The following is a 14078-nucleotide window of genomic DNA, read 5'->3' as shown; positions in this document are numbered from 1 at the left end:
GAATTCTAAGTTATTTCTCTGCTTTACCAAATATTTGTGTTTCAATGAATTTTACACTCAATAAGTTCACTGTGGATACTTAAGAAGATTCTAAACCTTTTTAAAGAAAATTTTAACAAAAGACATTTCTAAAATACACATGGGCTATTGTCCTATATTTGGGTTCTTCACACTTCCTTTATTCAACTACCCATTACTATCTGCATGAGTTTTCACTAGAATATGAACTTTTAAAATATTTTGGTTTAGGTTACTATGAAACTACACATAGGGAAAAATCTGAAGTAAAGAGTTCCAGACTGTCAATTGACCTAGTGGTTTTGGCTATGCAGGTGAGAGTCTAGGAACCTGTAATGGAACCTATAAAAAGGCATTAAAAAGACAGAGTGCTTAGGAAAAATCAAGACAAAGGCATGGGACCCTGCTGGATTTTCTGAAGGAAGGTCTGCAAAGCGGTAAGGCTTCAGGTGAGGAATATCTTATGTTAGTTAAGGATCATTTTTTTCCTCTTTGAATGGGGTTGTTTGGCTGCTATGGTCAGCTTTGTACTTACACACTGGGTAAATCAGGATGCATCCCAAAGCCTGATGCTCCCTCTACTCAGACCATGAGGTCACAGGACTGGGTGGCCAAAATCACACAGATGTCCTGGAGACAGCAGGCCAGAGACTGCCTGAAGAGTAAATAACTTCCAAACCATGCCCTGAGATAGATAAAAGCACTAGACTTCCCATGCCTCTGGGTACACCCATGTTATGAAAGCCATTTTGTGTTACCTGAGACAGGCCAGAGCATCTTTGTACATCAGCATGGCAGTCAGAGCGTCAGACAGGGATCCTACCTCATATCCACAGCCAGCACAGCCCGACCTTGGTCTCCTGATCCAGGACCAGGCTGTTCTGTGCTAGCACGAGGGTCAGCAAACGTCATCTGTAGGAGCATGCTCATGAGAGAGAGACCGAAATCAGGATTAAGACAGTGGTACAAGAGCTCTTTAGCTATGACCCATCGCTAATTTTTGCATCTGTTAATCTTTAGGATACAAAAAAAGAGAGATCCTCCTCTAAATTAGAACTGCTCTGTTGTGCTGTAGATTGAAATCTGTGCCAATGCCATCTGCCCTAATGACTAAGACAGTCCACTGTCTCTCTAAAAAGTGACAACCTGGCAATACAGGATACAAACATTAGCTTGTTTATAATGTGTCCTAATTGGAATGGAAATCGTTCGCAAATTAACTAAGTGAATAAACACAGCTCTCTGAAGTCCTAAATTAAAATATTTAATTGAAATGCTGGTTTTCCCCATTTGTGAAACAAATGTTGAAGCTGGATGAAGAAAAGCTTTTGCCATTTTTTAATGCAACTGCTCTAAATGAAAGAGTGACGGATGCTGAAACACAACAGACATACTCAGTCTAGATGAAGGGAAAACATTTGTTACACTGTCACATAAGAAATCAACAGATAAATCACAAAGACCGCAATCAGCAGCAAGGTGAAATCCATCTTTAATCCTCGTTACAAAGCAGGAGGGTCACCAGAAGTAAGGATAAATCATCGTGAATCACCCAGCAGAGCCTCACAAGCCTTAGCACCATGGCGGGGGTAGGTCTGAGCCCATTACTCAGCAAGGGAGGAGGAAATTCTTCTCTGCCGACTCCAGATCCAGGCTTTCCAACGTGCTGCAGGTACATGCCAGTGCAAATGAGGACAAAGCACGCTTTCTTAAAATTGCTCAAGCTCTTCTAGAGATGTTTCAGCCTCCCAACTGACCCCACTATTTTGGCATGCCCTGGAAGGAGATGCCTCTGTCCATTGGTAATATAGGGGACGGTGGGAGGCCAGCCTCTGTAGGCAAACATCTGTGCGTGGCGTGGTGTCGACAAATGGGTGGCGTGGTTCCTCATCCCTGTGGCCTCAGGGGAATTGCAATTTCCAGCTCAACAAAAACCCCAAACAGTGCTGACCTGCACTATTAAATATGTGACATCCCTAATGTCCTAGGAGGGTGGCAGCTGGCTTCCCTGACCTCCTGTATGCTCTCTGAGGGGTGCTACCTGCTCCTGCCCAGATGCTTTGTGCAGTCCCTGTGTATTTTACACAATATTTTCATTTTCATACTGTTGCAAGACCACAGAACTTCAGGGCGGTGGTGGAGTCACCGTCCCTGGGGGTGCTCAAGGAGAGGTTGGACGTGGTGCTTGGGGACATGCGGGTGACATTGGTGATCGGGGGGTGATTGGAACTGATCATTTTTGAGGTCTCGTCCAATCTTAATATTAAACAACCGGGCGGGGGCCGCTGTGGCACCGCCACCACCGCCCCCTCAGCAGCGCCCGCCCCCCCCCCTCCCCTCCCTTCCCTTCCCTTCCATCCCCTCACAGGCGCGCGCGCACGCGGCGGGGCGCACCTGCGCAGGCGCGCGCGCACGAGGCCAGCTCCCCCCTCCCCTCCGAAAACCGTTGCGCGCTCGCGCAAGGCTTCAGTTGGGGGGGGGGGGGGGGGGGGCGCGCGCGCACCTGCGCCCTCCCTCGGCCCCCTGCGCCTGAGCCGGGCGAGCGCGGCCGGGCGCCGCTGGCGACCCTCGGCTTCTCCTCCTCCTCCTCCTCCTCCTCCGGGATAACGCAGGTGACCGCCGCCGGGCTGTGTGGGGAGGGGGGGCCGTGGTGGTGTCAGAGCCGTGCCCCTTCGGTACCTGCGCGGAGTTTTTTTGGGGAGTTTTCTGAGGAAAAATACCTCCCCCCCCCCCATCCCTATCCCCGTCCCCGGGCGGGGTTCTCCTCACAGGGGGTCGGTGAAGGAGCCCCCCCCCCCCCCCCCTTTGGGCTGCGGAATAACGGGTTTACACCCTCAAATTGGGGTGTGATTGTATGTTTTTTTTTCCTTAGATCTGTGTATTTGTTTTTTTTTTTTTTTTAACCCCTTTTGTGGGCTCTCAGCTTGCTGTCCTGTGCCTGTTCCCCTCTGCAGGTGAAGGGAATTGCCCTGAGGATCCCTCAGCGGATAATCTCGGGCGGTTTTCAGGGTTTTCACCCTCTTTTTTTTTTTTCCCCTCGTTTATTTTTTAATTGTCACATTTACGTAACAAGTGCCTGCCCCGCACGTTAGGTTGGTGTCGCCCCGTCTCTGGGGCGTTGCATGCTCTCGGGGTGCTGTCTCCAGTGCTGTGTGTCTGAACGTTAAAAAAAAAAAAAAAATGTCTTTCTGTTGAAGAAGACAGGGGTTAAAATGAATGAAGATCTGAAGGTTAATTTGAGCTGGCTGCCTCAGGACCATGTAGAAGCCAGCTCCCCCGAGAATGCCTCAGCTGCAGGCTCCTCCCTGGTTCCTGTCGTAGACCCAGAGCCAGAGCTCTTGGTAAACCCCTGGGACATTGTCTTGTGCACTTCAGGGACCCTCATCTCCTGCGAAAATGCCGTTGTGGTCCTTATCATTTTCCATAACCCCAGTCTCCGCGCCCCCATGTTCCTCCTGATAGGCAGCCTGGCGCTGGCAGATCTCTTAGCGGGAATTGGACTGATCATCAATTTCGTTTTCGCGTACCTGCTGCAATCAGAAGCTACGAAACTGGTTACGATTGGACTGATTGTTGCCTCTTTCTCAGCATCTGTCGGCAGCTTGCTGGCCATTACTGTCGATCGTTACCTCTCCCTGTATTACGCTTTGACTTACAATTCGGAGAGGACTGTCACTTTTACCTATGTCATGCTTATATTGCTCTGGGGAGCATCTATCTGTATTGGACTGCTGCCTGTAATGGGCTGGAACTGCCTCAGAGATGAATCCACCTGCAGTGTTATCAGACCGCTCACTAAAAATAATGCGGCTGTCCTTTCGGTCTCTTTCTTGCTTATGTTTGCCCTCATGCTGCAGCTCTACATTCAGATCTGTAAAATCGTGATGCGCCATGCCCATCAGATTGCCTTGCAACACCATTTCCTGGCCACTTCCCACTATGTGACCACCCGAAAAGGAGTGTCTACTTTGGCCATTATTTTGGGGACTTTTGCTGCTTGCTGGATGCCTTTTACACTCTATTCTCTAATAGCAGATTACACCTATCCTTCTATATACACCTATGCCACCCTCCTGCCAGCTACCTACAATTCCATCATCAATCCTGTAATATATGCTTTTAGAAACCAGGAGATCCAGAAAGCGCTTTGGCTCATCTGTTGTGGCTGTATTCCTTCCAACCTGTCCCAGAGAGCAAGATCGCCCAGTGATGTCTGACTGGCAGCCAGGAGCACGCTGCTTAACACGTTACTTCCCAGACATTCTTGCGACACTGTCTTTGGTTTAGATGCATTCATTAACCGGTGTGTGATGGGCTCGTACAAAAACCACAGAATGTGCTGACCTCTGTGTAAACAGCAAACCCCAGAGACCAAAATGAATCAAGCGGTTTAAGAGAGATCTCCAAAATCAAAATAATCAGTGTTCTTACAGATTTATAATGTTGCTCAGGGTCTTTTGTTATGAATATATAACCCAGACTTTGCCACGTTTGCCATAATTTTACGTTAAGTTTGCTAATTAAATATAGATTGAAACAGCATACCTCATCTGAAATTGTTTATGTGATTGAGTTCAGCCATACTGCACGTTACAGTCTGTTGTCAGGGTATTTTTTCCCTCATTTTTTCTTACTAAAGCAGGAGACAAAAAAAAAAAAAAAGAAAACACATGTCCTGTTAACACAAACCCAAACGTATATCATCAGAATACTCTTCAAAATAATGGCCAATTGTACTGGTTTATATGGTATGTGTTGTAATAATCTCAGTGCAGCAAATTTGCTCTAAGTGAGGAAGTACTTGTATGGCTTTCACTCTATGTCTCAGCATGAATTAGCTCAATCGTGATTTTTAAAGAGTTACCTGCCCTATACTGAGTTCTGGCTGGATGTTGAAACAGAAGATATGCTTTGTCTCCCTGTTCAAAAGCCAGGCTTCTGTTTTCACTTAGATGTGGGGCATCAGAGCTCATTATATTATTAATTTTAAAAGAATTCAGTGGGGAGTTTCAAAATTGATGAAACAATATGGCCTCTTTCGGCTGTGCATTTGTAATAGAGGCAACACTTCCAAGTTTCTCGGACAAGTTTGCCTTTTAATAAGGAAATATCAAATAAAATAACTTACAAATTACTTGCAACATGTATTTAGTTCATTTCTGCATGAAATGGTTCCCCTGAAGTTTATCAAAACTATTCGCACTTACTACACTTGTTTTTTGCTCTTCTGCTATAATTTGAAATACAGAAGTTTATAAATTCTCAGAGCATATCTGGTCCATAATTGTATGCAACCAGAACTGCAACATGAAACAACGTTTTCTCCTTCTCTGGCAGTTTCATCCATTACAGATTGTGATTCTGTGCACAGTATGCATGGCAGTTCACTTCGTTATAGGACGATAGTTCTGGTCTCAAAAGCTTCCTCTCATGGTTAAATTTAAAATTGCTTCTAACCTTTTACTGAAGCCACATTAGAATGCAATAGGAATAAAATGTTGTTTTCTAATCCGAAGACTTGATTGTCAGAGAGAAAACCTTCCTGGGCGATTTCTTCATGAAATTTAAGGCGTACGCTACCGGCAGTGCTTGGGAGCCCATGGCACCGCTTCCACTGGCATTCATGGGAGCTCACTGTGGCCATGCCCTGGCATCAGCAGGAGGTTACACTCCCTTGAATGTCAAAGTCAGTGTACTGTGGTGTTGCTTCAGTATCTTCCATTACGGTTTAAAAAAAAAAAAATCTCAAGTGTAAAAATAGCAATATTTACAGTTCAATGAAAAAAAAAATGCCTGTATAGTATAGATTGTAGAGACAACTGTGTTGCTGGTCTGGATTTTTCCAAATGGAATCTGTCCTTTTCACATGGATGTTTGGGTGACTGTAGCTTTTTGTGGCAGAGTTTCTGTGATGTTAGGAATCATATGCTATACACAAAGCTGAATCTCAAATGTGAATGAATTGTCTGTAAACGAGGCTCTGTAGAGGTCTTATGAGCAATAACTAATTTAAGTTGCAATGCTGGGTTCAAATTCCATTATCTACTTGATTCAACCTTCCTGATATTTGGCTCTTACTTTGTAATCTGATTAGTTCAATAATTGCATGGCATGGTCTAGTAGAGCTGTGAGCGTGCAGCTCCCTTGGCTTCGCTGCAATTTACAGATGCTCAGCACAGTTAGACTGTGGCCCCTACTCTGCGTAGGATATTGGTGTTCTTTATCTACTTCCGAATGCTAATGAAACTCTAGTCATTGCCAAGTCCCTATTTTGCTACGGATTTTTGTATAAGAAATAATCACTTCATAAATATCCATGCTCTGTATGCGTGCAGTTTTGCAAGTATGCAAAGTACTGGGAATAAATGGCAGCAAAAGTCATGAACTGAATAATGTAGAGAGGCAGAATAATGTAGAGTGGCACTTTTTAAAATAACAAATGAGGTGTATTGAAGTCGTACAAGGTCTAGCCCCCTCTTTTTTCTTTTTTTTTTTTTTCCCTCTTTCTTTTTGTAATTATTCACCTTTATCAAATTGCCAAGCAGTGTTATGAGGATGAGCAGCTACAACTGTGACCATAATTCAGTCCCGAGGGCAACTGTTCAGCTGCTTATGAAGACCTGTTCTCATCTTGGATCACCTCGCAGGCACTAGTGTTCTTCTCTCTTCTACCTGGGTGGTAGGCAAACCAGAAAAAGCATGGAGGGAATAATATTGTCCCCTCTTTCATGCTGGTTCCCCTAATGTCCTTGTCATCTTCCTCATTCCACAGGCTGCCCAACTCCGCAGAGGCTCTCCAGAGTGCCGGGGCAGCCGACCTTATCCGTGTACCAGAGCAGAGAGGTTTGTAATTGGAAGCTCCTCTCCTGAGGAGCAGTCAGAGTCAAACAGAGGAGAGCAGGATTAATTATAGAAGTCACACACGACTGGCTCATAGGGATGGGATTTGCCCTCATTTGATGAGTAGCGTGCGTTTTGCCTTTCATTGCAAACAGGTGAGAAACACGGTTTTGCCTCCCGAGCTACTGCTGTGACCACTGAGGATGTTGGCTCTTCTGAGTTAAACATCTCAGCGCTCTTACCTCAGAGCGCGTAGGCCTCACCTCTTTATGGTGAGGCGCCAGTGTCCATCCACAATCCTTCTGAAACTGGCAGAAATCTGGGCAGCGTGCAGGAATCTGTCATTTTATGGCCCCACTGAACAGCACCTGTGCGTAAGGCCATTGTAGAACTCGCAATGCTATGTGCAGTGAAGTATCTTAATCATAGTGACAAAAGATTTTTTTAATGAATGAGTAACTCGGTTTAAAGATTTAAAGTTCATTTTAATTTATTGGCATACTTGACCTTAAGTTAAATAACAGGTTTGTATCTTGATGGGCAAAATTTACTGCAGTCATTTTTTGTCGCCCGTTCAACCTCAAAGCTTAGGGAAAGGTTTATTTTAATTGTCTTTTTTTAACCATTTCTCCTAACAGTAAGAATTTCAGCAATAAGGGAAGAATGTTTTTAATATAACAGCAATAAAATCCTCCATGTTGCAGGTAGTATAAACTGCTGAGTAAACTCAGAGCAATAGAAAGGAAGCAATACATTCTTTAGGCAAAAAAATAATAGTAATTTTAATAAGGACTTTAAGCAGAAGTCTTCCTTTGTTAAGCAGTTGCTATAGGACTGATGTGGGACATTATTTCTGGTTGGCTTGTGCCACAGAGTTACTGGATAGGATTACTCAGCAATAACTGTTTACCTTAGGTTTTGGATGCTGAATTCATGCTGTTTGCTAGAGAAAGCAATGTACTGCAGTGGGGATTTGTACTCTTTCAGCATCGGCCATTTGGTTCTACAGCAGTCTCTCAATAAATTAATTATGTTCAGGATTTCTGGTTGGTACTAATACTGAGAATACCCAAATCCAAGATGCCCATCGAGATGGATGTGATAACTGGTGCTAGCCCGTTCTGAAGCCAGCTTGGTTTTTAAAAGAACAAGGTTATGATACCATTGCAGAAACCCTCTACCAATACCTGGGATGTTTGGAAGTGAGCTGAAAGGCCTGCTGCAGCCACTGGGTCTTCCTAGCATGGGTGCTCCACGATACAAGCAATTGTATCCATCCTTTGCGTTCCTTGGCCAGCCTCGAAATATCCTGGAGTCTCTGAAGCCCCTACATGGTCAGCAGTGAGCCTTGGCTTAGGCCAGCTGCTGGTTCATCCCCAAAGAGTTTCTGTTCTGTTGCCTCATTTTCTTAGGGGTCACATAGCTTTTAAAAAGAAGATAGCTGTGGATTCATTTCTCAAAAGCTCTGAGCAACCTGCAGTGTGAGTGAGGGTTGGGATAAAACAGCGTCACTAAAAATGAGGCCCCTAACACATAACTGCACAGTCGGTATTTTTAAATTCAGTGTTCTGCAACGTTCAGAGCCTTATTTTCAAAATGCTGGCCCTGACTTTGATGCAGAGAAAGTATGGTCTGCTTCTCTATGTACAATAAAGAAAGAAATCTAGAGCTGGGCAGAGTGGTCACTATTTAAGACACACCATCTCTTCAGCCACCTCTGGGGTACTGAATGGTTCTCTGTCCTTCAAACAGAAACTAACTCAGGCAAATGTCTTGAAAATCTCGAGTGCCCACGAGTCAGCGTACAAGCTTTTGCAGCAAAAGTCGAGGGACTGCCGTGGTTCCAGTACAAAGCAGTTTGACAGAACAGCTCTGCTGTGAGAGGGCACAGGGACAGGATATCTGCACACCATCTGAGACAGATCAAGCCCTAGGTGTATAGGGACAGCACCAGAAAGAGGTGAACAGCATTTCCTTGAAGAAGGCTGTATCGGGTGCATTCCCACTGAATACAGATCCTGTGGGGCAGGAATTAAAGAACATTTAAAAAGAGTGCTGCTGGCCAGCTGTCACGGAGGTGGTGTCAGTGGTGTACTTCTGGGGGCAGGATGGGGAGTTCAGCCAGACTTGTAAAAGGATTCATTAAGGTTAATGTTAAATATCTAGATGCAGTTTTATCACATCTGTTTGGGAGAAGGTCCGAGCATTATCTTGATGTTTTAGCTGGCTGCCTTTTGGAGCGGCCCATTCTAGAACACGTGGCTGCTCCGATGCGTACATTAAATGCAGGAAGGAATCTGTCCTTTATGCATTTACCTAAAGCAGCAAACAGCTGCTTGCAGCCAGGACTGTTTGCAACTACAAAGCATCTGTTTCATGATACACAGGAAGCCACCTTAAGAAAAGAGCTTGATAACTTCAGTGATAAGCTTTGAAAAACAGAAATTTGAGATAACTTATTGCACGCTGTAAATTAAGTCCTAATAGAGCGGGTCCTTGCATGCTAGGGAGAAGCCCTGTAACTTGACTGATGTTAGGCAGCAGGGTTTCCCAAAATCATGTGAAATTTGGTGCTTAGAACTAAGAGGCTGCTGCAGATAAATGTGTTACTGTAATTGGGAGGCACAGTTTTAAATAATATTTGAATGTTCTGATTTTTTTACATTTTTTGAATGCTATTACATAAAACAGTGGTTTATCCTCTCTTTCAGTGCCACATTTAGTTTGGCTTAGTGGAAGTCCAGAGATGTGCAATGCAGTTGACAGTAAGACCTCTCAATCTCTGCTTATGAAGAGGAAACCAAAAGGAAGGGTCGTGCTTTATACGTACCAAGTTAAAAATAGTGTGGGGAAGATAACTGAGGCATGCTCATGTCCCCCTGTCGCTCGGTAAAAGAGTGATGGGATGCCCAGCAAACTTGAAAGGCTGCTTGAGACCAGGAATTTGCAGATCCTTTTAGTGGGCATGGATCTGGGTGTACCTCAAGGATATCTGCTTTCACGTTAAGTAGATAATGACAGACGAGGGGAAGCAAGCCTTTATGGCTTGGGGACTCGGCCAAGAGCTTGGTGCTTGAGCTTGGATAGGAAGGATGCTTGAATGAAGGCATCCCCTGTGAGAGGGTTGTTTGGAGCTGTGCATTTTGCCATGGCACACACGGAGCACCTGGACGATGCCCCGGAGCTGCTGCTGTTGCGGGGCACAGGGCAGCAGTCCCCGTGTCCTTGAGGCCGGTGCTGGTGCTGTTGTTGTTGGATGGCGTCCAGAGGACAGAATGGAGGAAATGCAATCACAAGTGAGCTGCTCCTCCCTTGAAAACAACAACCTCCTGTGTTTTATTTGGATTATTATAGTCTGTCATGGCCCTGCTCGAAATCAGAGGATTTTTGTGGATAAATATTGAAAATATTAAAGTAGAGCCGAGAGCTGATTATCTTGCAGTAAGTCATTGTCTATTCCTTTTCTTCTGAGGACCAGCTGGGCCCATAACTTCACAGTCCCTGTTTCTTTGCAAACAATGTGCCTTTGCACTAAAAATGCCTGCGCTGAGGTTTAGTCACAAAGTTATTGTGGGTCTTGCAAGCCAGACAAAAAGCAGAAACAGTTGCGTATTTCACTGCTATACAGACCTCTTCTGGAAGAGTTCTGAATGTAGGTTAGATGAAACCGTGTTACGGTTAGCTAGTGCCTCGCTGCTGTGATGCTGAGTAATTCCGTGCCATCGGAAGGATACGGGGAGAGTTTCCAGGGGAGGTTTTGCAAATGGGTAGAGAGTAAATCTCGTATTTTGAAATCAGAGGTCGGTTAAACCTGCCATCCCAAATGCCTTGAGTTGCCTTTTGAGGGAATTTTCCTCACCTCCTCAGACCTTTTATTTTGCATTCTGCATAAATGAAGGCATTTACAAACCCTTGCTGAAGAGATGAGTATTTAACTGGACAAGACAGTATTAGGGGTTTCCCCCCAGGTTGGGAGGAGACTTTTCTGTGCCTGGAGTACTTAGGGACATTTCCTGCACATTTAAGGGCTTCCTCAAATTGATAGTGTAGAGTAATCCAACTGATGGCCACGGGGTTACTCTTTTTTTTTTTTTTTTTTTTTTTCCCCAGCAGTAAGATGTCTGGCACAGTCCTTTTTGTTTCAAGAACCTGCCTCTTGTTTTCTCCCATAAACATGGTGCTGCATTCTTAGGTAAAGTCTTATATGGGAAAGTTCTAATAGATTTCTATTCAGAAGACCCTTTAAAAAACAAACAAACAAAGCATTAAAATAAATTCTTAGCTCTGTGCAAGCTTCACAAATAGATTTCTTAACTAAGAACATTTAGAGAATGTTTGTTAACCCCATAATTTTACAGTTTGCTGTAACTCTCTCAAATATATCATCAGGACTTTACCTCACTGAATACCTTTGAGCGTTTGCTTTACCCTGGAAATACACCTGATTCACTTTCAGGGGAAAAAAGTGACCAAACCGTTACTGTTTTCTTTATAATGGTGATTTTTTTTTTTTTCCCTCAAACCATTTGATCCCAAACATACGATGTCCTGTGATGTCTGAGCCCAGACCTGGTCCTGGTTTCTCAAGATAAAAACAAGTCAGTACTAACCACGCATGCTGAAAACTCTGTGCTACATAGATTTACCTTAGAAAATGGAGGGGCCTTCCACTTTTAAGGAACAGCCTCCAACAAACTAGGCTTTTGGTGCTTGTGGTATTTGTTTGTTGAATAACACCAGGCAGCACTGCTGTGCTGGGCGGGTGACGGAGCCCTGGCACAGGCTGCCCAGAGAGGCTGTGGGGTCTCCTCCTTGGGGAGCTCCAAAAGCAGCCTGGACGTGGGCCTGGGCAGCCTGCTCTGGGGGTCCCTGCTTGGGCAGGGGGGCACCAGGGGCCTCCAAGGGGCCCTGCCAGCCTCAGCCCTTTTGTGTGGTTGTGTGTGAATTCCTGTGTCTTTAATTTGGATGTGTCCTACTGCAATTGTGATTGCAGGTATGTTCTGTGTGGCCACATCTGGGACAGAGTACAAGAGGGATATTTATCACTAAAACAAGCCTGTAGAGCAAGCAGTTAGATGTTCCTACTTACCCCTGTTTCCTGTTTTCTCTCCCTCTGTCTTTCACAGATGCTTTGGAAACAGGACTGCACAGATCACGAGTCTAATGTGCCACACAGTCACATGGCACAGGTGTGCATTTTGCACAGACTGATGCTCACCTGCAGGATATTGCAGTAACTTCTTACACCTTTATTTTTAAAGGATACAGCAAACGAACATTTTTCATAGGGGCATTCCAGGAAAGGCACTACAGAGCCACAGAAGGGCTGAGGCTGGCAGGACCCCCTGGAGGCCCCTGGTGCCCCCCTGCCCAAGCAGGGACCCCCAGAGCAGGCTGCCCAGGCCCACGTCCAGGCTGCTTTTGGAGCTCCCCAAGGAGGAGACCCCACAGCCTCTCTGGGCAGCCTGTGCCAGGGCTCCGTCACCCGCCCAGCACAGCAGTGCTGCCTGGTGCTCAGAGGGAGCCTCCTGGGTGCCCGGCTGTGCCCATGGCCTCCTGTCCTGGCACTGGGCACCACTGAGCACAGCCTGGCTCCGGCCTCTCTGCACCCTCCCGTCAGGGATTTAGGGACATGGAGGAGATCCCCCTGAGCCTCCCCTTGTCCACACTGGGCAGCCCCAGCTCTCCCAGCCTCTGCTCATAGGATCCATAAGAGTTGGATCCAAGGTGTGGAGCTCTTAATGCATTGGTTACTTTTGGTCCTCAAAGAAGTTTCCTCTTATTGCGGCATTTGCTAAGATGAAACCCAGCAAAATAACAGGGATTCAGCCTCCTCTGCTTTCAGGGAAGAGGTGTTTCATAGTAGACAAGTTAAAGCAGCGTGAGCTGGCCCTCTGAAAACAAGAGATACCCGTGTCCCTTTGTGTCCTGTGGAGTTCAGGGAGTTGTGCTCCATCCGTGGGCTTTTGCTTTGCTGCTCCTTGGTTTCTCTCTGACAGCATCCTCCCTCCATACACGAGCAGCGCTCAGTCCACCTCATGGTACCTCTGCCCTGGGGAGCCCACGAGAAAAGAGCATGGGGTGAGGATTTCTAGCAGTGCTAATCACAGCCTGGTGTTGGAAGTAAGCTCCGTTCTCAGCAGAGACTTTTCTGAGGATGAGATATAAAATAGCCTTCTTCAATGACATTTCAACCAAATTTCATCTCTTTTGCATTGGAAGCAGAGGCTGCCCTTACCCAGGAGAAGGGGAGGAGCTCGCTGTTGGGAATTAGCATGCTCCAGCATGCAGATTGTTACCCAGCAGCTGTCCCAGGGCAGAGGGGCTGACCGTGTGTTAGTCTGCTCCTGAACTCAGGCTGCTCCCACCAGTATAGGAGTGTACAGGAGCAAGATGTGGTTTTCTAGGATTTGGAAACAGCTTCAAAAATGCGGAATGGGTATTGCAGCTGAAGAAGCAGGTAAATGGGTTACGTACACAGCAAAGTATTCCTGCAGTCCCTAGGGCTACTTGCCTGTGCTGAAATGTGTTTTCCATCAGAGCTGATAGGAGCTCCATGCATGTATAGAGGAGGAGAATATGGGCTCTTCTAGGAGATGGGCACCCTTCTTTTGTCATTATTTCTAGAAGTAGCCACATCAGCCATCTATCCAATTTCTATGCCTACATCTTTTTACTCTGAGGCTAAAATCTACAGTCACGTTGTACTTTGGTCTCAGCTTCGTTGTCACAGCCAAAACCTACAAAAGTTGATTGTAAATGTGTTTACAAATAAAAAGAAATCTCGTAGAATAAAACGTTATAACTGTGCCTCTGGAAAAAAAAAAAAAAAAAAAAAAAAAAAGCTTTAAAACTCAGTATTTAACTCCAGGCCATGAAATTTAGAATACCCTGGGCTGGTAGAAGCACTCATAATTTCCTAGACATACTAACTAGACCCCTACTTTCTTTCTGTTGCCAAATGCAATTAAAAATAACCTCTGGTTTACCATGCTCATCTATGAATTTTTCAGAGAGAGCTGTTCCTAGGAAACATTGTGCAATGCACGTGAACTCCTGATACTACTGACTGCAGTGTGGTTCCATCTGGAATTCCACAAGCTTTAGCAAAAGCAGCTGCACGGTGCTAGTTTGCACTCCCCACGTCCCATTAGGAGCCAGGCGGCTTTAAACCAGTGAGTTGAATTCTGCATGTTGTGATTTTTGTATGAGAACCAATT

At 45.4% G+C, this 14078-nt stretch overlaps 1 protein-coding gene across 1 annotated transcript; it reads left to right on the top strand.

The window, feature by feature from the left end:
* Positions 1-3215: 3215 nt before the first annotated feature.
* Positions 3216-4235, top strand: GPR12 (G protein-coupled receptor 12; the record flags this gene model as incomplete). Its single annotated transcript, XM_084305926.1, has 1 exon — positions 3216-4235. Exon 1 carries the CDS (start codon positions 3231-3233, stop codon positions 4233-4235), a length of 1005 nt encoding a protein of 334 aa, XP_084162052.1. The 5' UTR covers positions 3216-3230.
* Between the last annotated feature and the right edge of the window lie 9843 nt (positions 4236-14078).

This window comes from Netta rufina, assembly GCF_964035555.1.
Source record: "Netta rufina genome assembly, chromosome: 1".
In the NCBI taxonomy this organism is placed as follows: Eukaryota; Metazoa; Chordata; class Aves; order Anseriformes; family Anatidae; genus Netta; species Netta rufina.
This window is presented reverse-complemented; position numbering and strand designations above follow the sequence as displayed.